This window comes from Cryptococcus neoformans, chromosome 4 (assembly GCF_000149385.1).
Source record: "Cryptococcus neoformans var. neoformans B-3501A chromosome 4, whole genome shotgun sequence".
NCBI classification, from domain to species: domain Eukaryota; kingdom Fungi; phylum Basidiomycota; class Tremellomycetes; order Tremellales; family Cryptococcaceae; genus Cryptococcus; species Cryptococcus deneoformans.
In genome coordinates this window covers 628916-651868 of record NC_009180.1, presented here as the reverse complement: position 1 = coordinate 651868, position 22953 = coordinate 628916, and the positions used below count along the sequence as shown (strand labels likewise).

At 48.4% G+C, this 22953-nt stretch overlaps 9 protein-coding genes across 9 annotated transcripts in view; 5 read left to right on the top strand and 4 right to left on the bottom strand.

The window, feature by feature from the left end:
- Window positions 1-1099: 1099 nt before the first annotated feature.
- On the top strand, window positions 1100-3054 carry CNBD2240 (hypothetical protein; the record flags this gene model as incomplete). Its single annotated transcript, XM_771084.1, has 7 exons — window positions 1100-1152; window positions 1233-1603; window positions 1658-1688; window positions 1741-1874; window positions 1927-2473; window positions 2531-2850; window positions 2906-3054. 7 exons carry the CDS (start codon window positions 1100-1102, stop codon window positions 3052-3054), a joined length of 1605 nt encoding a protein of 534 aa, XP_776177.1.
- Window positions 3055-3421: 367 nt separating this feature from the next.
- CNBD2230 (hypothetical protein) lies at window positions 3422-4973 on the top strand (the record flags this gene model as incomplete). The annotated part of the gene is made up of 6 exons (XM_771083.1): window positions 3422-3564; window positions 3623-3814; window positions 3880-3957; window positions 4024-4193; window positions 4253-4563; window positions 4635-4973. 6 exons carry the CDS (start codon window positions 3422-3424, stop codon window positions 4971-4973), a joined length of 1233 nt encoding a protein of 410 aa, XP_776176.1.
- Window positions 4974-6179: 1206 nt separating this feature from the next.
- Window positions 6180-6688, top strand: CNBD2220 (hypothetical protein; the record flags this gene model as incomplete). The annotated part of the gene is made up of 2 exons (XM_771082.1): window positions 6180-6452; window positions 6521-6688. 2 exons carry the CDS (start codon window positions 6180-6182, stop codon window positions 6686-6688), a joined length of 441 nt encoding a protein of 146 aa, XP_776175.1.
- A 149-nt stretch (window positions 6689-6837) lies between these two features.
- CNBD2210 (hypothetical protein) lies at window positions 6838-7410 on the bottom strand (the record flags this gene model as incomplete). Its single annotated transcript, XM_771081.1, has 3 exons — window positions 6838-6950; window positions 6995-7099; window positions 7152-7410. 3 exons carry the CDS (start codon window positions 7408-7410, stop codon window positions 6838-6840), a joined length of 477 nt encoding a protein of 158 aa, XP_776174.1.
- A 166-nt stretch (window positions 7411-7576) lies between these two features.
- CNBD2200 (hypothetical protein) lies at window positions 7577-11115 on the top strand (the record flags this gene model as incomplete). Its single annotated transcript, XM_771080.1, has 14 exons — window positions 7577-7690; window positions 7743-7898; window positions 7952-8411; window positions 8477-8607; window positions 8677-9063; window positions 9126-9510; window positions 9575-9866; window positions 9938-10018; window positions 10096-10150; window positions 10231-10255; window positions 10319-10388; window positions 10459-10562; window positions 10621-10889; window positions 10957-11115. 14 exons carry the CDS (start codon window positions 7577-7579, stop codon window positions 11113-11115), a joined length of 2688 nt encoding a protein of 895 aa, XP_776173.1.
- A 204-nt stretch (window positions 11116-11319) lies between these two features.
- On the bottom strand, window positions 11320-17277 carry CNBD2190 (hypothetical protein; the record flags this gene model as incomplete). The annotated part of the gene is made up of 7 exons (XM_771079.1): window positions 11320-11591; window positions 11641-13135; window positions 13200-13565; window positions 13615-13960; window positions 14013-14292; window positions 14344-15814; window positions 15865-17277. 7 exons carry the CDS (start codon window positions 17275-17277, stop codon window positions 11320-11322), a joined length of 5643 nt encoding a protein of 1880 aa, XP_776172.1.
- Window positions 17278-19020: 1743 nt separating this feature from the next.
- CNBD2180 (hypothetical protein) lies at window positions 19021-20365 on the bottom strand (the record flags this gene model as incomplete). Its single annotated transcript, XM_771078.1, has 3 exons — window positions 19021-19542; window positions 19590-19856; window positions 19910-20365. 3 exons carry the CDS (start codon window positions 20363-20365, stop codon window positions 19021-19023), a joined length of 1245 nt encoding a protein of 414 aa, XP_776171.1.
- Window positions 20366-21491: 1126 nt separating this feature from the next.
- Window positions 21492-21974, bottom strand: CNBD2170 (hypothetical protein; the record flags this gene model as incomplete). The annotated part of the gene is made up of 2 exons (XM_771077.1): window positions 21492-21689; window positions 21753-21974. The coding sequence occupies 2 exons, from the start codon at window positions 21972-21974 to the stop codon at window positions 21492-21494; spliced, it is 420 nt and encodes a 139-aa protein (XP_776170.1).
- A 642-nt stretch (window positions 21975-22616) lies between these two features.
- CNBD2160 (hypothetical protein) overlaps window positions 22617-22953 on the top strand; it is a gene marked incomplete at both ends in the record, with an annotated part of 2772 nt that continues 2435 nt past the window's right edge. Inside the window, one exon of the mRNA XM_771076.1 lies at window positions 22617-22953. This exon is cut by the window's right edge and continues 303 nt beyond it. Coding sequence (XP_776169.1) covers window positions 22617-22953 — 337 coding nt within the window.

The following is a 22953-nucleotide window of genomic DNA, read 5'->3' as shown; positions in this document are numbered from 1 at the left end:
TACAAGCTGTGCTGCACTGGCACTAACCAGTGTCCTCTTTACTTATTTCTGTGCCATCTGATCCGCCACCAAGTTGATTTTTAGACCCAGCTTGTTAAGACCTACATGACTAGCAAGCTTGGATATCTTCCTTCGAAGCTGTTCAACAATCGTTAGTCATATATGCGCACTCGCCAATGAATTGTATATCAGGAGCTAACTCACGCGTTTGGGATCGCGATTCCCTAGTTTGTTCTCAACAAAGTGAGGGATAATGGGATTCCTAATAACTTGACCTCTATCTTGGGACAAATTATGGTGTCGTATTTGATCCAGATATTCCAAATTAGTTTCATTACTCCAAAGGAGATGTATATGTAGAAAAGTTTTGGAAGGCGGCAAGCCTTTTCTGTCCAAAGCTTGTCTCGCAGATACTTCCTCTAGCCAGCTTTGTAGAACTTTGTGATTAGCAGAGATATCTTCCTATCTTCTATGAGTGTCCTTATGCTCTGTAAGTGAAAAAGAGAATGACTTACCTCTCTCATGACTGATTTATGTTTTACTGTCATTTCCTGCAATGTCATGGGGCATTGTGTCGTTTTCCGCAGTATACAACGTTTTTCTGGAGGTGCCACTTGGAGAAGAGATTCCATAAAAGACCTTAGTTGTTGAAAAAATTCCATTTGGGTCATTCGCAGGTGAGCGTGCTCCAAGTTAGAGAAAAGAGTGGGGGGCCAAGAGATGGGTCGTTCGTCGTTTGACCCTCTAAGTGACGGAGGCCATGGTGGGATGCGAACAGAAAAATTGTCCCAAAGGCAGAACTGTATTTGGAAGAGGGGAATTGTGAGGAGAATGTGCCACTTGGAAATTGCGTATGTTGAGTGAGGTATCGGGCACAAATAAGTAGGTGGATTCACTGATGCAGGCTTTGGTGTGTCTTCGGAGGAGGAGAGCGGGCCAAGACCATTATTGTTGATGTGAAGGGAAGGCGAGGATGAGCTAGTACGCGAGGATCCTCCATCTGTGGATGGTGCAAATGGAGAACTGTGTATAAAGTTATTGTCCATTTTGAGGTGTTGGTAGTGTTACGTGCATCTGATAGTCGATACAACGAATGATGATGAATGCTGCCGATGGAAAGAAGACAGTCGCCAGTCGGGTGTCCCGATCCATGTATGAATCCGCCACAACGTGAAAATTCCGAGACGGGCCAATGAGAGGCAGCAGTTGACGCTCCTCGCACTCTCCGCCAGTGACATTTCACGCATTCATTCAATCTCCGTTCCTCTTCTCTTCTCCACCATCATTCTCATCAACATGCTGTCCCGCACTCCTCTCCTCCGCTCTTCCCCACGATCAATCGCAGCAGCTCGTAGATCCCTCGCAACCGTATCAGACGCCCCAGTCAGGCATTATGGCGGACTTAAGGATCAAGATCGTATCTTCACCAATCTCTTTTGCAAGCACGATCATGGCATAAAAGGCGCTCTCGCTAGGGGGGACTGGCACAAGACAAAAGATATAATTCTCAAAGGAGACGCGTGGCTCATTCAGACCGTCAAGGACTCCGGCTTGAGAGGACGGGGGGGTGCAGGTTTCCCTAGCGGGTTGAAATGGAGTTTCAGTGAGTATGGTCTTTGTGATCCAACCCTTTTACTGATTCACTGATTGTCTCTAGTGAACAAGCCCGGATGGGAAAAAGACCCCAGGTTAGTATTTTGTCATAGTACAAGGTGGAGGATGACACTCACTTGTAAACAGACCACGCTACCTTGTGGTAAATGCCGACGAAGGTGAACCTGGAACGTGTAAAGATCGAGAAATCATGCGAGGCGACCCCCACAAACTTGTCGAAGGCTGTTTGGTTGCTGGTCGGGCCATGAACGCGAATGCCGGTGAGTTAGTTGGCATGTAACGGTGCAGTTCATGGAGCTGACGTCGTCAAAGCGTATATCTACATCCGAGGAGAATTTTACCAAGAAGCTTCTCATGTTCAGCAAGCCATTGACGAGGCCTACAAGGCTGGGTTGATTGGCAAGAACGCTTGTGGTTCCGGATATGATTTCGACGTTTACCTTCATCGAGGTGCCGGTGCCTATATCTGTGGTGAAGAAACTGCATTGATCGAGTCCATTGAAGGCAAGCAGGGCAAGCCTAGACTGAAGCCTCCTTTCCCTGCCGACGTTGGATTGTTCGGTTGCCCTACCACTGTCGCCAACGTGGAGACTGTTGCGGTTGCCCCTACCATTGCTCGACGAGGCGGTTCTTGGTTTGCGAGCTTTGGCAGGGAGAGGAACAGTGGCACCAAGGTGTTTTGTGTCTCCGGCCACGTGAACAACCCATGTGTTGTTGAAGAAGAAATGTCTATCCCCTTACAGGAACTTTTGGAGAAGCACTGTGGCGGTGTTCGTGGTGGATGGCAAAACTTGAAGGGTATAGTTCCTGGCGGTAGTTCAGTGCCTGTAGTCAACAGGGAAACCTCTGAAAAATGCCTGTGAGTGACCGATTGCCTGATACTTCCAGGGGACTTCAGTTGACTTTTCATCTCTAGGATGGACTATGACTCTCTCAAAGATAACGGTACTTCCCTTGGTACAGGTGCAGTCATTGTTATGGACAACAGCACCGACATGATTGCCGCCATTGCCCGATTCTCAAAGTTTTACAAGCACGAATCTTGTGGACAATGTACCCCATGCCGAGAAGGTACATCTTGGATGATGAACATGATGGACCGAATGGTGGAAGGACGGGCACAGGAGAGGGAGATTGACATGCTTTTGGAGTTGACAAAACAAGTGGAAGGTCACACTATTTGTGCTCTGGGTGATGCCGCGGCTTGGCCTATCCAAGGTTTGATGAAGAACTTCCGTAGGTTCAACAGCTCGACGTGCCATTAAAGAATATATGACTGACTCAGGGATAGGTCCCGAAGTTGAACAACGTCTTGCGCAATTCCACGCCAAGAACGGCCAGGTGTTGTTCGGTGGCAAGCTGCTCTCAGATGCGGACAGGAGGTATGCGCTTCCGGATAACCTCGGAGGAGATGCCATTAGGCAAATTGCGTCTCCTTGAAGGGAGTAGAGGTAGAGAATTTGGGTTGTTATTCTATGCATGTCATCATTATTTTACGGTGCTGTTCTGGACGGAGAATTATGCCAAATGCAATTGGGTAGCCTATTAGTAGGTGACTGGCGGACGCAGGGAAAGGTGACTGAAATAGATGCGAAGAAATAATTTATAAGCAGTAAATACCAAGTTAAATAAGATCCGCCGCCTCCACCAGAGTTTGATGAAAAGTTCCGGGAGCGACCACGGACAACGAAGTCGCAACTCGACAGTCTCGTTTATGAGACTTGAAATCTTCCGTAGGTAGTGCATTTCTTGCCATTTTTATTAGACTCCCTCCTGGACTGTCTCCCGAAATCGCCTATACACTGCCATGTCGACACAATCTTTCTCCCAATCCTTTCTCTCCTCCACAAACCCAAGTTCTTCCCCATCCCCTCCCGCTGCGCCACCCTTAAATTTATCCGCAAAGACGGAGAAGAAGCTGCAAGGATGGCAACATAGTGCTGCCGGAAGGTGAATGTGTCGTTATCACCTTTTGAACGATTGTTGCTAACAGTTGTGTGATATACAGTATGGGCGGTATGACTGGCGCCATTGTCACTTCTCCATTTGACGTGGTCAAAACCCGTCTGCAGTCAGACATGTTCAGGCATTCATCTGACGAAGGTGTACGACATGCGGCGGAGGTGGCCAAGAAGGGTGGTAGTAGTGGAGGTGTGAGGGGTGTCATGTGGCAATTTGTGGATACCGTATATCTAATCAAGTGGGTGTCACATGTGTATCAAAACTTGGGTAGGGAGAGACTCTAACGACGGTTTTGTCAACCAGGCGGATAGCTGTGGAGGAAGGTTGGAGAGCTCTTTACAAGGGCTTAGGACCTAGCTTGGTCGGTATTATCCCTGCTCGGTACGTTTCGGTTGAAGACTGCAATTTGAGTGCTACCGAAAGAGTTGACGCTGTTGTAAAACTTAGAGCAATCAACTTTTACTTTTATCCAACATCCAAAGTCTACCTTGCCAAGCAATTTCCTAATGCGCCCACTGAGAAACCAGGACAAACAGCAGAGGATAGTCCGGTTATTCACTTGGGTGCGGCAGTCGTAGCTGGTATCATGACAAGTACTGGAACAAATCCTATTTGGGGTGAGTGCTGTGGATGAGATCTGCCAAAGTCGCTATGAGCTAAACGATGGGGCTGCCAGTGGTGAAAACTAGACTGCAGCTTTCGGCGAGAAAAAAGGAGACGGGCGTCGTTTCGGCAAAACCAGGATCGATTTTGCCCAAACCCATAGCCGCCTCTGCTGCCTCCCTTGCTAGCCAGGCCTCTACGCCCATCGCTGCAGCAGCAGCATCGGCGGCGTCGACCAGGACAGTTGCCAGGTCGTCTTTGACTCCCGCTTTCTCAATGACGATGGACATTATAAAAAAGGAAGGTATCAGAGGGCTGTATAGAGGTTTATCGGCCAGTTATCTGGGTGTCTCTGAGGGAGTGATCCAGTGGGTCTTGTATGAAGTGAGTGTCTTTTGTCTTTCTGTGTCTCCCCCATGTATGGAAGCTAACCATCCTCGTATCGTCTTGGGTAGCGATTCAAACGATTAAACGCCGCCACCACGACAGGTCTTGAATCCCAACCTCTCCTCTCCTACATCCCTCATATCGTGGGCGCCTCGGGCGGTGCCAAGGCGGTCGCATCTCTTATCACGTATCCCCATGAAGTCATCCGAACACGTCTTCGTCAACCTGCCCTTCCTGATGGCACCGTCAAGTACAAGGGGTTGCTGCAGACGCTGAAGCTCGTTTGGATGGAGGAGGGCGTGGGTGCATTGTATGGCGGTTTGACGGCGCATTTGTTCAGGGTGGTACCGAACGCTGCCTGTATGTTCTTGATCTATGAGCTGGTGGCTGCCAAGTTGGGCGCGTGATACCCCGACTGAAAACGCAGATCTGCAAGGAGAAGGATTTTAAAAGGGGGCGTGATGGATACGTCTCTAGAGTCAGATATCACACCACTCGAACCTTGATTCCATAAATAGATAGATAGACTCATCTCTCAATTTTGTCAAAGCCTAGTGTAACATTACATTCATATATTATTGCCCTGCATGCAGATACCCTCATCTTCTGTTACATTGAATTTGCCCATACACCGCTCTACGATTGTAGTATGTAGTAGTAGTAGTGTGAGGCCAACCATCGACCAATGTTTGAGTCGCAAGCCTCTTGCAAATGTAACGGGGCGCAATAGTCTTTCTAGCACTGAGCGAGGGTACTGCAGCAGCGGCCAACGGGCGCTCACTTTCTGCCCCCCCTTACAAAGGTTCATTCTTGTCCCATCTCTTGCTGGAACCTGCCGTGGCGCAGCTGATATGGATGCAGGCGGCTTCATCCTCTCAAATCGCCCCAGCTCTTGGCTTTAGGTGGATTTTTACTGTATTGGCGGGCATATGAGTTGGACGATCAGTAATGTGGTGCGGTCAACAAAGCGGTTAAAGGAAATTCGGTATTATCTTACATGAAGACGGGGTCGACGACTATTTCATTCTTGTTGCTGCCAGATCGGTCTCGGAGGATACGGTTCGTCACTTCGATAACTGGTTTGTTTTCCCCGCATCTAAAAAAAACGCAGTTAGCTCACGTATGGGAGATTCGCATTTTTCCGCCCCTTTTGGCGCTATGCGATGAATGCATTAGAATGGGAAAAAAAAGAGGGAAAAAGACTTGCTGGCGAAAGATCCTTTCGATGGGCCAGCAGGTGACCCGCCCGCTTTCAGGGGAACATTGATACTGCGTGATGGCAAAGAGCTTGCAAGGGGGTTCTGGAAATTCGGGTTTCTTGCCAGACATGGATGCACACGAATGGTCTTGTATTAGAGAAGCTAAGAAGAGAATGTGAAAGACTCGAATAAACGCAGTTGACGCAAAGTTGAGAGCGAATGAAGCGGGACAAGCGAGCAAAGGACGAATATAAGGATTAATTACTAACGTAGAGATTCTTCTATAGTACTGGCTGTTGCACTCGTCGGCACTATATGATTTATTTCTTCTTCAGGTATTCCACTGGATATGGCATATTCTTACAAGAGTCATTATCATTACTAACCTTGCCATCACTATAACACGGTATAAAGATGGCATCATTGACTTCCGACCCTATTCTCCTCAACCCACTTTCCGAAATCATCGCCGCCCTCTCTTCATCTTCTTTCGGGATCCTCCCCGCTCCTGATTCTGAACCACTTCTGGAGCAGACATTCCCGAGAACGGCGGAAGAGTTGAAGAGTGTCCAAGAGGAGAGTAATCGATCACGGAAAATCAGCGAAAGAATAGTAGGAATGTGCCGGGTCGGACTGCTGGATGGAGAGGGGCATGTGGTTATTAGGTTGGACAGGGCAGGATGGACTGTGAGTCGATTTCCAAGAGTCTTTGTTTTTTTATCCGCGCGCTGGCAGAGACTGAAAATGGTGGATAGATTGAGACGGCGGATGGGGAACGGCACGTCACAAACAAGATAGGGACGACGTATGAGAGTATGGAGAGTTTATTGATCAGCGCGAGCAAGAAGTACGTAGAGGCGATGAACAGGGAGATATGGAAAAGGTTCAAAGACCATCCTCAAACCATCGAGGAGCGGAAATGAGCATAGGCAGGGTCTTTATGGGTATAGAATGGTTGGATGTTTTGTAATGAGATAATCATCGTATTCACGGGACGGATTTGGCATTCTACTAAAAACGGAGAGGAGACGTTTGTATCCATTTATAGAATCATAATCCTTCCGCATCACGACTACTCTTGCCTGGGCTTGGAAAGGACCTTGTGGCTGACCTCCCTGAAGACATACTGCTTGGTGCCTGGGGAGCCCTCGGCCGCAGAGGGGCTGGTGATGGTGTCGATGTTGGCTACGAGCAGGGTCAGGGAAGCTGCAGCGAGGCGATCGGCGTACCTTCGACATAGAGCAACGAGCCGGGGACGAGCGACTCTATCCTTGCCTCGGCACGCTCGTTGAAGTTGAAGATGGTGAACCAGGAAGGGTCAGCACGGACGGGGTCTGTGCGGGAGCTACGGGTCAGCAGACGGAGCGGAAGGAGACGATGACTTACAGCCGCCTTCGTCGAGGATGACCTCTGCGGGTGGTGAGCACGGGCGCGGGGGGAGGGGACGGGACTTACTGCCTTCGGCGTCGCGCTTGGGGGGCTTTGAGACTGCGAGGGGGTACTTGTAGTACGGCTGGCCGGCGGAGGTGGTGCTCTTCTCGGGGGCGGTGCCGAGGCGGCCGACAAACGTGGCGCGCGACACGAAGGAGCGGGCGTGGGCGCGGGCGAGGGGCGCATCGGTGCGGGCGAGGGAGGGGCGGAACATGGCGGATAAGGTGCAGACTAGATAGAGACTAGACGTTGGCAGCAAAGTCTCTTGCGCCCTGCTTCTCCATTGTCTCGAATAATCCCGGGCTATTATTTAATCGCTGCAGTCGCGTCGCGTGGATTTCACGCTAACAACTGCCATCATTCCGCTACTCGACCACCCGATGCCCGCGAGACGCCTCCGCCCAGTGATCGAGCTCGCGCCCCTCCCCCCCGCCGTCCGCGCCCTCTACGCCCGTGCCCCCTCCGCTGCGCCCGCCCACACGCAGCACCGCACAGTGAGCCGCCCCCACCCGCCTCCACCCGCGATTCACCACTCACCACTCCCAGTTCTGCGAAAAATGCCGCCGGCCGCCCGCAGCCCTCATCCTCGAATCCCTGCACAGCCGTCCCAAGAAACGCCCCAGAACGAAGAGGCCGTCCCCGGAAGACGACGATCTGCTGAGTGACAGCGAGCTCGTCCATATCCTTCAGGGCTGGGTCACCGTGAGCCCGCCCAGCTTTTCCAGAGAGCGCAGATACTAAGCACAATCCCATAGTGCAGACGGTGTGTCGTCGCCTCCCACTATGGCTGTCTGTCGGCCAGCCAGAAGAAGGCAGTCCTCGAGTCACTCCGCTCGCAAGACCTGGCTGCGCTTGGAAACATTGACCCTACCACGCAGGCATCAGACGTTCCTCTCCGGAAGACTGTGCCTATTCAACAAGAGGCGGACTTCCTGTGCGCGAAATGCAGCGAAGGAGTACCCTGTTTTGTTTGCTGCAAAGACGAACTTCTAAACGTGGATCCAGTCACAGTGGGCCGGAGAAAAGACGATGACGCCGGGGTAGTGGACGTTGGCAAAGAAGACAGCATGACGGACATGGATTCATCAAAGGCCCCCCAGCTTCCACCCTTGGCGGAGGCAGTCTCTGACAAGGAAATCGGTTCACCACAGCCCAAAAGCACTCGACCTCTTTTCAGGTGTTTGCGATGCAGACAAGCAGCTCATTATGAACACTGCAAGTAGCTCGGATTGTTCCCCGCACGACTGGCCACTAATGTCTAATGTCTATTTGACGTACAGTGAAAGTTCCTGAATCGCTTGGCGAAAACCCAGACCTGGCAGAGATAGCACACCACTATCAGACTCAAACGGACGACGGTGATGCCTGGACGTGCCATCAATGTCGTGCATCACCATGGGGTATTGATATCGTGCGTCATCCTTTTGCTTCGCAGGTCACACCTTGCGAGACCCTCTTCTTATGATGCAACCCGATGTAGGTGATCGCATGGCGTCCTCTCCCTGCCACATCTCCTTTCCACTCTTTGCCCCCTCCTCCACCCAAAACTCCACTATACAAGGCCGTCCTCCCCAGAGAATATCTCATCAAATACTCCTCTCGATCGTTCCGCCATGTCGAATGGGTTCCCCACGCCTGGCTCTCCGGCATCGCCCCTATGAAACTCCGACGATTCCTGGAAAAAGGGCCCCTACTGGACTTGGTAACAGATGAGACATTAGAAGCCAGAGGTGATGAAGTGGTCAGGCCTAGTATCGCGGACATTGATAACCGTGCTCACGGAAAAGATGTACATCATGAAAAAGGGGTGGGGCTGATAGTAGATGCGGAAGAGGATGCGGAGAGTGGTTTGCCCATTTTATGGAGTGTAAGCGGTTTGCCATGATCGAACAAGGCTGTTATAAAAAAGCTGACAGTTGGGTGAATAAGACAATTGACAGAGTCTTGGATGTCTTGCTGATTCGACCTACCGCTGCCCAAATCAAGGGGAAGAGCAAAAAGTCTCAATCAGGAAATGACAGGCGGAATCAGCGACGTATCGTCTCTCTGTCTCCTTCTCCATATGACGGCACCGCCCCATTTCCACCCGATTCCAGTCCCAATGCACAAGCAGTAGCTGTCAAGACGCTTTTTGAACAGCTTCAGGCAGATCTCAACATCCCGGACGGCCTTCCATTACCTGATGACGAGCTCATCGAAATTGAGGAATGGGAAATACTTACGGGAAGAAGGCTGCTCGAGACAGATGTAGAGGAAGTCGCAGGATTGGTAGGATGGGGCCTGTTCAAATGGCAAGATTTGCAGTACGATCAAGGTAAGACAGCCCGGTGTAACTTTTGGCGAACGAACAAGCAAAGCTCACCCGCAGACCGAAAAAGCATGCTGGGATACACCTCCACCTTCGTCATCACCGCTTTACACTGCTTATAAGCACGGTCTTTCCAAATACCTTGCAGCCCGGCACATTACCATCCCCGTCCTGACCCCAGCCCAAATTCGCGCCAGGGATAATGATCCCGCAAGGGGCTTTGTGCCCCCGCAAGAACAGCCGGATTGCATCGCCGGGGGCAATTTGATGCCCTTCCAGATGGAAGGGTTCCAGTGGTTGTTGTACAAATATTTCAAAAGAGAGAGCTGTATTCTGGCAGATGATATGGGTTTGGGCAAGACGTAGGTGGTGTTTGCACAAGATGGTGGCGCCCGTGCTGATGGGTTGTTTGCTTGCTTGTTTATACTTGCAGTGTGCAGATCGCCTCTGTCTTGGGTTATCTGGGCTCTGCCGAACATGAGATCTATCCCTGTCTAGTAGTCGTGCCGAATTCGTACGTGTGGCAAGACAAAAACGTGGAATCTGAGGCGGGTAGCGTCATATACTGACAAATATGGTTGCTATCGCTAGAACAATCACCAATTGGGTCAGAGAGTTTGAAAAGTGGAGTCCGCACTTACGAGTTGTGAGTTTTTTTTTGTTTTTTTTTCTTTGCGTTACTGTGACACACTCCACCTGTTCTATGGCTGATAAATCGCGCTCTAGGTTCCCTTCTATGGTGAAGCGGCTTGTAAGTGTTTCCCTCCTTTCAATGAAAACTAAGAGTTTAATCCTTGCTGATGGCCATCATTAGCACGCGAGATTATTTCAAAGTATGAATTATTTCATAAAGGGACGCAAGGTAAACCAGTGGGCCTCAAAGCGTGAGTCTGTCGATCACACTCTTCCAAAAAAAGAAAGAAAAAGCTGCTGACTGGCAAGCACCCGGATCAGCCACATCGTCTTGACAACATATGATATGATAACTTCTTCAGAATTTCGTGTTTTCTCTGCCATCCCTCGATGGGAGGTGCTATGTGTGGATGAGGGGCAGCGACGTAAGACAATAACCGTTCTTTTCTGCATTTCTGCCTCACCACGCTAAATGTTTATCAGTCAAATCTGATAATAGTAAAATATTCAACAACCTCAAAACTCTCAACTCTGTGCACCGAATACTTCTCACGGGCACGCCGCTGAACAACAATATCCGTGAACTATTCAACCTGCTCAATTTCTTGGATCAAGATAATTTCAAAGACTTGGAATCTATGGAGCAGGAATACTCAGACTTGAATGAGGTCAAAGTGCAAAAGCTGCACCAGATGATTAAACCATACATCCTTCGAAGGATCAAGGCCGATGTGCTCAATCTACCGCCAAAGGTAAGTTCCATCCATATCACACAATTACTTTTTTGTCATTTGACCAGATGTTGAATCCCCTCGGCAGGTCGAAATTATCGTCCCCATCTCACTCGCCCCCTTGCAGAAGCAAATGTACAAAGGTATATTCGAAAACCATGCCGGGATAATCGAAGACATTCTCAAAGCGAGGCAAAAAAGGCGACAGGCAATAAAGTCTGTTCAGTCCGCAGTGCCAACCAATTAGTCGAGCATAATTATAATGGAAAGGGTCGGGATAACAGTGAAATGTTATATATGATAGAAAGAAGAGGCTAGATATCTAACATGCATCATGATGATTCATTAAGAACGTGCCTCGGACATCTAAATTATATACTGATATATATATATACTAACAACGCGAACACAACAAATTTACAAATTGATTTTTCCTCCTTGCCAGCGGGGCTTACTTGCCCCGCATTTCATCCATTCTCGCCAACATTCTTTCCTCCGCAACTTCGTGTATCTCTTTCAATTGCTTCAGCAGCATTTTCGTTCCTTCAAAATCGAGTGTGTCGATGGCTTCCTTGGTTCGAACAACTTCCTCCATCATGGAGAGTATGTGGACTTGCTGAGCCGTACGCCTAGTAGGAGAGGGACCGGAAGGCACTTTTAGGATAGAAGCACGTCTGGGGCGCAAAGGAGTAACCTGATCAGGGGATCGATCGGTTGGGGCATCTACATATAACGAGATGAGCCAACCGTAATACATCATCAGGAAACTCACCATCAAATCTGCCACTGATGCTTTCATTCCACGACTGACTCCCTAATGAGCCCATGGCCAGCCTTAGGTGGGCTTCTTCTTCTTGTCTTTGCTTCTTCGCAGATTCTGGGCTAAGTAAGAGTTCGTCCTCATCTTCCGGTCCTTCAGTCGGTACCGGGACATTGTTTTTACCCTTGTCACCTGATGGCACCTCCACCGCAACTTTTCTTACATCATCCTTCATTGCTTGCGGTGAAGAAGAAGACCTGGATCGAGAATTAATCTCCACTACAGGGATTTGTCGTTGACTGCCTTCTGAGTGAAGTGAGGAAACGGAGACATTCGATCTGGCTCTTTTGGGTGGATTTTGATGCTGTCCAGAAGCCTTCCTCTTCCGCGGTTTCCTTCCAGCTTGCTTCTTCCCAACAGACGCAGGTTCCGACAACGAATTATCAGCTGGCATTTCCATTGGAACGTGGCTTTTTGATGTATTAGAAGGACTGAAAAACGACAGGGAAGGGACTTTTGCAAGCCATCTACCAGCAGACGATAGAAGAGAGGCCCGTTGACTGATTGAAGTCTGATGTTGTTCACTGGAGGGGGAACCAGTCTTTGGCTCGGCATTTTCGGCAACATCCTTGGTCTCAACTTCGGTCTGGGATCCTTGAGTTGGCGACGACACCGAGGCGGGATGATCGGGTGGAGGTGTAAGACCTTTACGAATGTAGTACTCATATTCAGGCTGTACCACAATACACTCATCTTCCGAGGCTTCACCCAGAGGCGACTCTACCTCGCATCCGGTTTGAGATTCAAGTTCAGTTTGAACAGGAACCGATGGCTTGAACGTCTTTGCAGACCCAGATTTTTGTCTGACTCCTTTTGCCGCTGTCTTCTTTGTCTTTCCCTTGCCCTCGATGTTTTTCGCCTTGACTCTTCTCTTGACTCGTTTGACAGTTGCGGGCGCCGGACCAAACACGTCTTCCCTTGTTACAACGGAACCAGTTATCGGACCATCAGCAGGCTGTCGTATGCCTTGCTCTCTCACAAGGCCGGAATTCGTTTGAGCCTTCCCATCGTCAACAGACACAACCTCAGTTTTGGCATACGAATCAATCTGGGACTCATCCGCATCGTAAGATTGACCTGATTCCATGTCCATCCCCGAAACTTGCAAAGGAGTTTGATTGAGTTGTGACTGGCTTAGATGGCGAGGTTGTGGTGAAGAGAAGCTTTCGTGAGCCATTTGGGTCTCCAAACTCAATCCCGGAACCTCAAACTTTCCTTCCTGCACTTCCATCATATCACGTAGGAAAGCCTTGGTGTCGTCATCGAAAGCTAGATTATGGATGCCTTGAAAGGTAATCGACCAGAACTCCAGAAACGCCAATGGCATATATGATGCGCGAGAGGAATAAATAGGACTGAGTGCGTTCACTGTTGTGCTGTCAGCTGGAATGTGAGAGGGAATAATTTCGGCAAAAAGGGTGAGGATCAGGCGATAAAGATCATTGAGCTACGCATATGAAATCAGCCGCTTATAACGAGGTAAATATCGGAAGCATTGAAAGATAACATACCTTTTCCTCCAGAGGACTTTGTTCTACCAATTTATTCGTATCCTTCAGCCATGTCACGAGTCCCAACGGAACAGTATTAAACAATTGTTTCGCATTCTCCGGGCTCATCTCATTGAAGAAGAGCATCAGAAATCCAAATAACTTCTCAACAGCTCCTATTACCTCCGGTGTTGGATAATTGTAGGAGCGTTCAAGAATACAACTGATGAGGGTCATCAAATTCTGCCCCACGAGCGCAGAGCGAATCGCACGAGACGAATACAGGTCGAGAATCAGCTGGATACGTTGTGGACTGATTGTGAGATCACAGCTGCTAGAGGCTGAGTTTGTCTGGAGGGAGAGTATTGTGGCGTTGAGGTCATCGAGCTGCGCGAAAAGTCAACCAAAATGCGCTTACTATCCATGAAATGCTTACTAATTGCGCCATATCTTGTGATACCACCCCTGAATCGTCCTTCATCCACACTCTTAGTCCCTCCATCAGGGGACACAGCACATCTTCTCTGTACCCTACAGGAACTTTTCCCAAAACGACGTTTATACTCTCAAGTAAAATTTTGAGGCCATGATGGATCTTGGCATTTGGGAACTGGGCAGCAGAATAAGCATGTGTTAATGAGCTGTTTAACAAGGTGAGAAAGTCAACCGGGACGTGGTTTGCGTCAGCCTGCCAAGGAGAATATTGGTTGCGATGGATTTCGGGCTGGAAAGAAATAAGAGACGTAGCAGCCCCCAGACAATAAAGTGTAGTCGGTGAACATCTAAAAAAAAAGGAGGTTAAGCTTGAACTGCCGCAGTGCAATGTCTACTCACAAGGTTTTATCTTTTGGCTCAAGGAAATCCGTTAGATGGGCCGCTAAAGTCTCCAATAGCCCAGAATGTATAACAGCTCTTTTCGCTTTAAACCTCTGTGCTGTCGTTTCTAACAGTTTTCGCCATTGAGACAAGTCATCCAGGGTGGCTTGTTGATGCCAGTATGAATTCAGCTGACGCCCTCGGAAGGGGTCTGATAGGAGTGAGATGAGGATATTGCCAGTATAATTGTTCGGAGAGGGCTGCTTGTCGTACACGATCCGCTCGCTCCACTCACTCGCTTTGGAACGAGGTGAATATCAAATAACTAATACTTAACTGCTGGACTTACCAATCATTCTCCAAATATCCATGTTCAACTCTTCGTTGAGCTCGAATAGGAAAGGCACCGCAATCGTAATGCTTCCCAGAAATCTTTTCCAAGAGTCTCCTTGTAATCCGACATGCAATACTTCCTTGACGAACTTCATAAATAGCGATCTGATCTCTTGGTCATTTGGCACAACAAAGTTGGTCCTGACCACCTGACCCAGAAGGAAACCAGCACAAGTACTACTGGCCTCCTCTATGCCAAAAGCACAAGCCGCGTAACTTGCCAGACTCGCATTCTTCTCTTTGGGGAACTTAATGTTACCAAGCGCGTCTTCCCCAAGTATCTCCGTACTTAAGTTGAATAAATGAGATGTCAAGCCGATTCTCACACGCTCCTCGTCGAAGAAGCATTTTCCGTCGTCACCGATCTGACTGATGGGAATAATCTCCTTGGGATGTCGTCTCCACACTTGGATCAGAACTTCCGTAACAGTCATGATACCAAGTAAATAGACCGAATGTTCCTCGCCAACCGAATTGCTGAACGATGCTAAAGCATGTAAAAGGTTGCACCATACTTTTGAGAGGGAAACAGGGATAAGGGGAGCACCAGAATTGTCCTTCACCCACTGAGTACTGTCAGGGTGGTTCAACCCGTGAACACTACTGAGTGCCTCCATGAACAGATGTCCCCACTTGCCCAACCTGAATGCAACCCAAGACTTGCCAAACGATGGGATATCCGCCGGCGTTAAACTCACAGCCTGGAAATGGTCCAGAAGCGAAGGCAGCTCACTCTCCTTTTCAACATCAAAAACGTCAATGGAGTGATAGCCGGTGGTAACTAGCTTATCAAAGTCCCACAAGGTTTGTTTTTCGGATGACGTTGTAAGAGCGTCCAGAATGTCCCAGGAGTAGGTGAGGAGAGCGTCAATACCTCGAATACTGAAAAAGGAATGAAGGATAGGGTAGACGATCTTGTCCCAAGTCTGATCCAGTCGGGAACGCCGCTTTTGATCAAGCGTCAGGGTGATGGGTTCATCGGAGATGTCAGATGATGGTAGGCCTGACAATGCTGTCATGTCTCCCCCAGGGAGATCTTGACTGTGGAAAGCCACTCCAATGTAAGCGTACATGACGGCGGTGGTGGTCATAGCAGTCGTGGTGAGCCACTGCAGCTTTTTGGACTTTTCATTGCGCTTCCAGACGTAATGCGCTGGTCGTCTTCCTACAGGACCATTACGGCCGGTGGTAAAATTGCTCTCAGCAAGCGCCTCTTTTAATGCAAGCCAAATGGGCATCTCGACCGCATTTTCAAATGATTTTTCTTGCTCTCGGCTAGCCATAAAGGGTTTATACGATTTGATGATTCGGCCATCTTCAAGATAGCAGGTGGTAGAGCCATAAGACAAGTATGCGTGGATGGCGTGATTCCAGGCTGCTCGAGCAAGGATAGGCCTTATAGCATTAGTGGTGGCTTTCAGAGATCCCTGTAACATGTCTTAGTCAATGTTCTTCAACTTAAACACAATCGACTCACTTCCATAATGTAATCAATCCTCTTAAAGCTTAGGCCTGATAGCATGTAAGCCGAGCCTATAAGCGTCACAATTGCCGCCCAACTGGCGCAGGCTACATGGACCTCTTTATTCTCTCCCACCGTCGCCTTGAACCTTGACTCTAGGACCGCCCACGCTGTTTGCTTTCCTCCATCTTTGCGGTAGACTGGGGAGGAGGTCGTAGGCAAAATGTAGGCACCCTTCAAGTGAGAGACAACAAAAAACTCTGATTTTTGAATGACAGTTTTCACCGCCTGCCATGTTTCTTGAGGACCGGATTGCACGTGAGCCATGAAGATCATCTTCGCTTTAGCGAACGCAGCCACGGCGGCACCGGCACGGAAACGTATTTGCACGCTGCTGTTGTTGTATGCCGAAAGACATGGAGGGAGTAGTTCAGCATAGTATGGAAAAAAGAGGGTCGGATAAGTGTTGAGAAGATTAGCGACCGCACTGAGCCCTTCTTTTTTGAAACCATTGGGTCCAGGTTTATCTGATGCAGTACCACTGTTTCGTAACCTAAAGTCCTCCATCACGGCTTTGACCGCAGCTCTGACAATCTTGTCCTTGAGTGGCGAGACACAAGATAAGGGGAGCTTTAGCTGTGTAAGCAAAATGACGCAAAGGAAATATGTCCTCTTGGGATTAGGAGTGGGGAGGCGAGGAACTCGAGTGATTCCCAGGACTTGGTCGAGCAGGAGTTGTAAATCGGCCTCGGAAAAACAACAATAAAGTTGAGGATTGTGAAAGATAAAAGCAAGGAATCGAAGCACAGCAGCACCGACTCCGGATGCTTCACGGCGGTATCGAATCTCAGCCGCGGTATAACCTTGTCTTTCGGCTTTGGATGGTGAAACCCCGTCGCCGGCAGGCGGTGGACTGGGGGATGGGGTAAAGCGATCTTTACGATCTATTACCAAAGGCGTAATCTCTCGAAATGGTGACGACTCGAGGCGTTCCATCGCTGGTTCCGACGTGGGTGGTTTGCCTAAGAGTCGACAGATATCTCGTTGGATAGCTCGTACCATGGCAGGAGCCTCATCATGAATAGGACCTGCAGCACTGCGTATGTCCTCCTCTATTTCTGGAGTTATAGTTCCTTCACTATCTGTAGGCATCCGATGGCGAAGCCGAAGAGTAAGGATGTTATACGCTTCTTCAAGAGTCAAAAGATCTTCAGCACCGTTGAGGATGATATCGATAAGTGAACCCGTCGCCAGAGTACCATCTTGCTCTATCTCCGCCTCCTCCTCTTCGTCTTCTGATCCTTCTGCTATCTCGATCCCGTCTGATCCCCCAGCAGTAGATGACGGTGCACTCTCGTCGGAACTGGGGGCGCCGCTTGACATCCGCACTGTATCTTTGACAACGCGAGGGTCTTCTCCTCCAACCATCGCGACAAGCTCGAATGAGTCCCTTGCAGCGAGTGCTGGCCTTTTGCCACTGATGAGCAAACGCGCAGGTTCGCGATTGCTCAGAGTACCTTCCTCAACCGAGGCGGCGATTCGAATTTGTTGGGCACGCGATTTTAGTATGCTTTTTACAAGGGAGGGCGTCCCCCTCACGGTCCGACTTCTACGGGAGCTGTTGTGTGGTGTGACAGGATCCGAAGTAGGGTGTAATTTCAAGTCAAGAGGTTGACCAGCAGAAGCAGATGGCAAAATGGAATCATCGGAATGAAAGTACTTGGTGTCGTTACGAGGTGAAAAGATGACGGCGCGTCTATTGAGGGCTGGGGTAAAGACTCGATGAGTTTGTTCAAAGCCTTATCATAGTGTTGTAACTCACAAAGGGTTCTAGCGGCACCCAATGGCATAGCTTGTCTGGTTGAGCTTGAATCGGTGGGTACTGAAGACGAAGCGGGAGTTGACACAAGGCTAGCCTCTCCAGCACAGGCCTCGTCAGAAAATGACACAATTTTGTTCTAGAAAGATGTCAGACCATGACAAAGCTTTAGAAATAGATACTTACCATAATGTATGTTATCGGATCGGGGATCAAAACCGAGCGGGGAACTTGGGAGGTACTTCAGAAAAGACTAGACCAAGGAGCGAGGGGTCGAAGAGATCCCAACAAGCGACAGGACGGACGGGACAGTGAATACCACTGTAGGATGAGTGGATCAGCGGCCAAATGATGGAAGCAGGATATGAATATCTATGGGAGGATGGGGAGCAGATGGAAAGAACGGGAAGAGTGATAGAAAGGTTAAAAACGGATGGACGGACGCGTTCAGGGGTGAAGAACATGCCTTCTTCAGGGAAAACGCGTTCAGGCGCGTGCATGATTAATAAATACTTCATAAATCAGTTGTACAAAGAATATTAATTTCTTGTAATTAATATAGTTACTTGCCTGCCGCAGCAGTGCCGTACGTACGTAGTTATCAGCAATCAGCAGCAACAGCAGCAGTGATCTTACAGCCGCCAGCTGCAGCACAAGGCACGCAGGAAGACTCGCCATCTTCGTTGACTACACAAACGAACATTGTTGCTTGTTTGTCATTATTATAGCTCGATCGTCCGTATTTATTAGTTCCTGATGTTGCTACTGCCTCCTCCTCCTTTGCTCCCACATCGGCGACTATCATTACATACCCCTGCCCCCATCCTTTTCCTGCAGCCCCCTTTGTTCCCCCCCCATTTATTTGTCACTGCTTCCATCGCCCCTCATATCTTTAACTTATCTATTCCTTTTCTTCCGCGATCTCCTTGCTCTTCCTCCCGTTTCTACTCTCCTGCGCTGCCAGTACAAGTTATCCTGTTATATGTAATGTGACGGAGGGCCTCCACCAAAAGGCTCGGGTGGTTAAATCTAGTAGTGCTAGTGATACGTCGTGGTGCTGACTATCCTTCGTGGGGTCGCGCTATACTTGCACAGTACTTGTAGAGACCGCCTATGATGCGCAACTAGTACCAACGACAGCAGCGCTTGTACATAGGTCATAATATAACTGTAAAAATCATTTAGCAGTCAATACTACTTGTACTTGTACAATCGCAGCATACTACTTACAAGTACTGCATTATTCTCTTTCCTTGTTTTTCTGCTGGTAGTAGTACCCTACACGATACGTACCCTTGAGTATTGGTGGTATGAATCATGCGCTAGACATAATCCTGATGTTTACATATCCTTCACCTGGCCCCTTTGGTTTCTAGCCAGTACTTCCACACCTTTTCATCCGTTTCCGCCCATTTTTGGATGTTCTTGATGGGCTTCAGATCAAGATCAATGACTTTTACCGAGTCGCTTCCTGATACCAACCGCCAAACCCCGTCCTCGGCATGCTTTAAGAAACCCCTGATAAATAACGAACAATCTTTGAAAATGGCTGAGAGGGCATAAGCGATGATTCTCTCACGCAAGCTCCAGCTATCCATTCTTTGACCAGCCTGAGGATCGGAGATGTAGATGTCCACGAAGCCGTTTAGCTCTACAGCAGAGACGTCAGGGATCAGATCGGGGTCGAATGGAGGAGAGTTGGGATATTCCGCCTGGAACAGGGCAGCAAGGGAGGAGATGTCAATCGGATCCAAATTTTGCTGAAGATTTTTGAGTAGCGGGAGAGCAAATGATGTTTGCAGAGTGTCAAGTGTTAGCTGGGTTATTTTAGTGACAAAATCGTCTCCTCCTATAGGCAGTAAACCGTTTTGTAACTAGATAATGAGTCAGATCAATGACCAGACCTAGTGTGAGGACCTACATCATCAGGGCTGATTTCTTTGCCGCCGACGAACACCTTCCAATTATTGACTTTCCCACGTGAAATTTCCCACATTGTCCAGAGACCATCGAGCGCGGTGCGCATCCTCATTTTGTCCCCTGAAAATAAATCGAGAGGGTCATAAGGAGGGTCATCTGAGCAACCTCGAAAATGTTGGTGTAGGCGAAACCGAGAAACATGAGATTTGATAGAAACTGACTCTGGCGGATGTAAATGCTCAGTACATGGCAGAAACCCCCATTTCGGCTTCCCAGGGAGAATATCAGCATGAGGAAGTCGCCAGGAGACGGATAACGCACTTTAATCTCGATGGCTACTGCAATAGCTCCGTCATCTTCACTAGACGTCAAATCCTCCAAGAGCACCCCTCTCCGATCCCCTTTCGCTGCGAAGTCTATGCCCGATTTCCTTTGGTCTGGCCTAACAACATCAACCATAGCAAGCAACTCCTTGTACCACCTATCCTCCAAGATCACTTCCCTAGACGTAGTCAACAATTGCCGGGGAAGCAATTTAGGCAGTATGTTCCGTCGCCATTGGCCAAACAAGTCATTTTCTTCTGCTTGAGCTAACGGCTCTGTGGTTGCCGAAGGTTTTCGGACACGCAGTGCTCTTGTAGCATACGTTTTAGATCGACCCTGATATGAGAAAACAATATGGGCGCCTCCTTCGGCAATGTATGCCCAATCCGACGGTTGAGTATCTGCGGAGGGATTTGGGGAGATTGCAGGTCGGTAATGATTTCCATCGTTCATGGGGCGCTATTCAATGGTTGGGAAAGTGTTATTCAATGATTGGGAAAACGAAGGAGGCCAAGCATAAGCTCCTGGTCTATCCACTATTATGGTAATAAATTGGAATAGCGGACCAATGGTGATAAAAACGGAAGCCCGATCACGTACGACTTATTAGTAGTAATACGACGACAGACGGACGAGTTGTGTGTACCTTATTACGCTGGTGTTACTTCTTAATTCCATCTTAATTTCAATTGTACTATTTATGCTTTTTTATGGGATATGGCAAACTTATAAGAGTTTTAGCGTACTAAATAATCTGTAGTCAACTCATCACTCCAACTGGCTAAGCTCCAACTTCTCGCTGTTTTCCCTCCCAATGATACCTCTGCAACAAGAGGACACTTTTTCTCTGTAATTACTCTCTTCCAACCATTCCATCAATTTTTTCCTTCTTCCATCTCTTCAGCTCCTCTTCCGTGTTCTCCCTTTCCCCATTATTTGAGATTATCAAGTGCATGGATTTTCCTCCCGTAGCGACCAGAGGCGCTCCTCTCGGAGACCAATGTACCCCCTGTTCTGGAGCAATTAGAGGCTTCTTTCGACTCCTCTGCTGCGTCACCATGAACCTCGCGCCATGTTGGCGAAGAGAGTAAAGCTTTAGGTCTGTCATGAATCATGAGCAATTATTTATGTTTCTTTTTTGCTATCCTCTTTTCCTCGTTATACTTCAAAATCTGAAAACATCTATTTAAATATATTAGTCCTACCGTTTTAGTACTATTTTCATCCGCAAGTTCTATTTTCCGGATCTCCCGGTATCTATTTAGCGTCAAGTATACCATCTTTACCAGACGTTCTCCTCCAAACTCCCCTAATTCCCTCTTCTCGCTGATTATTAGCATTACTGTCATAATCTCCACCTGGGTAGATGATCCATGCAGATAATACATTACCCATGAACGTTACGATTGTTTGATTTTTTCGACAAGACGTTGCGCTATATCTAACGTCAGATCAAGAATCGATTTGCTGCAAACCCACCCTCCAAAGTCTTTGGTCGGTCCATACGAAACATTAGTAGGTTTAGCGGAGTCAGCGACATGTCTGTGACGAAACGTTTGAGCTTACTTTTGCAACGTAATCAACAGCTAAAAGCTAGCATCAACTTGTGCCCAGGGCTCTGGAGCATATGCGACCCACTTTTATCCATGCTGTCAAGCTCGCAAATGTCATTGTCGGCAACGTCGATATCGAAAGTCTCTTCAACAGACATAATAAGTTCGGAGTGATCAAGAGAATCAAAGCCCAGATCGGTGGTGAAAGACGCATTGCCAATAAGCTGAGAGGGGGATTAGCAAGATAACATTAGATTATGAAGCGAACCATGTTAGGAAATTCATACCTTGCTACTGTCAATTTGTTTGAACTGGTTGAGCACTCTCAGTAACATATCCGTAATCTCATCCTTGGTCAGCGCCAGGGGTTCTGGCGGACCATCTGCAAATCTTCTCATAGAAAATGTTTTGTGAAGCAATTTGACGGGCTTTGGTCGATATGAAATGGCCATGGAGTGTCTAATATAATGAGGGAAGGTCGAACGGAAAAGGGGGATAGATCGATACATAGTCGGTAAAACCAAGACCGAGTATGGTAAATTGACTTTTTGGCGGATAATGAAGGTTTGGCGGGGTGAGCATTTTACCTGCCTACAATACCAAGCTAAAGTGATACTCACAAGATTAAGAATGTGATTGTTGAATAAAGGTAGAGCGAAGATAGGGGAGCTGTGTGATACCTAGAGTACTAGCACGGAGTAGCGAGTGAGCAGACGTAGTAGGACTACGTAGTGACGTATTCGTTTGTTGATCGGCGTTCGACGGTATACAAGCGGACCATATTTAATAAAATATTTATCATTAGTAGGGTCATGCTTTTTTTACTATTAGAAGATTAACTTAATTACGGAAAGATTAGTAAGATTTTTCTTTTTCACTAATAGATCAGTGACGTGGTAAATTAATAATGTAATGATTTTTTTCACCATACCGCCGCCGCCGTCGCCGACAGCAACAGCCATTTTATTTAAGCGGCGGCGACCAATTCACAACTTTTGAGGAACTATACCTGTACTTGTACCTACATATCGGTTTCGCCAATACTGAATCCAACCATCTTCCGTGGTTGTCTCTCGTATTGGGTAGACATCTCGGTCTGGCTAAACCACCGAACTGTCAACTTCGAGAGACACTAAAACGCCTCGACAGGCATGCCCCTCTCATCCATCACATCCGCCTCCCTGCTTATGACAAAAGTCGTAAAGCTTCCCCAGCCATCCAATCCAGTTCCAAAATCGAGACAGAAGTCAAAAAAGTTCGCCGGCGTCATGGTCACCAACGATTCTCCTGTATCAGGTTCCTCCAGAGCGTCTTCCATGGCAGGAAGGAAGAGGCCTCGGGAATCTGATGGTGATGGCAAAATCCGCTCAAGACGGACAAAGAGTACTGGGGATGCCAAAGATAGCAGGGGTTCTAGCTCAAGTGCCAAAGATCGTGAGGCATTCCAGCGAAGCCTCATAGCTGTTTTCGTTCCGAAGGCACTGCAGG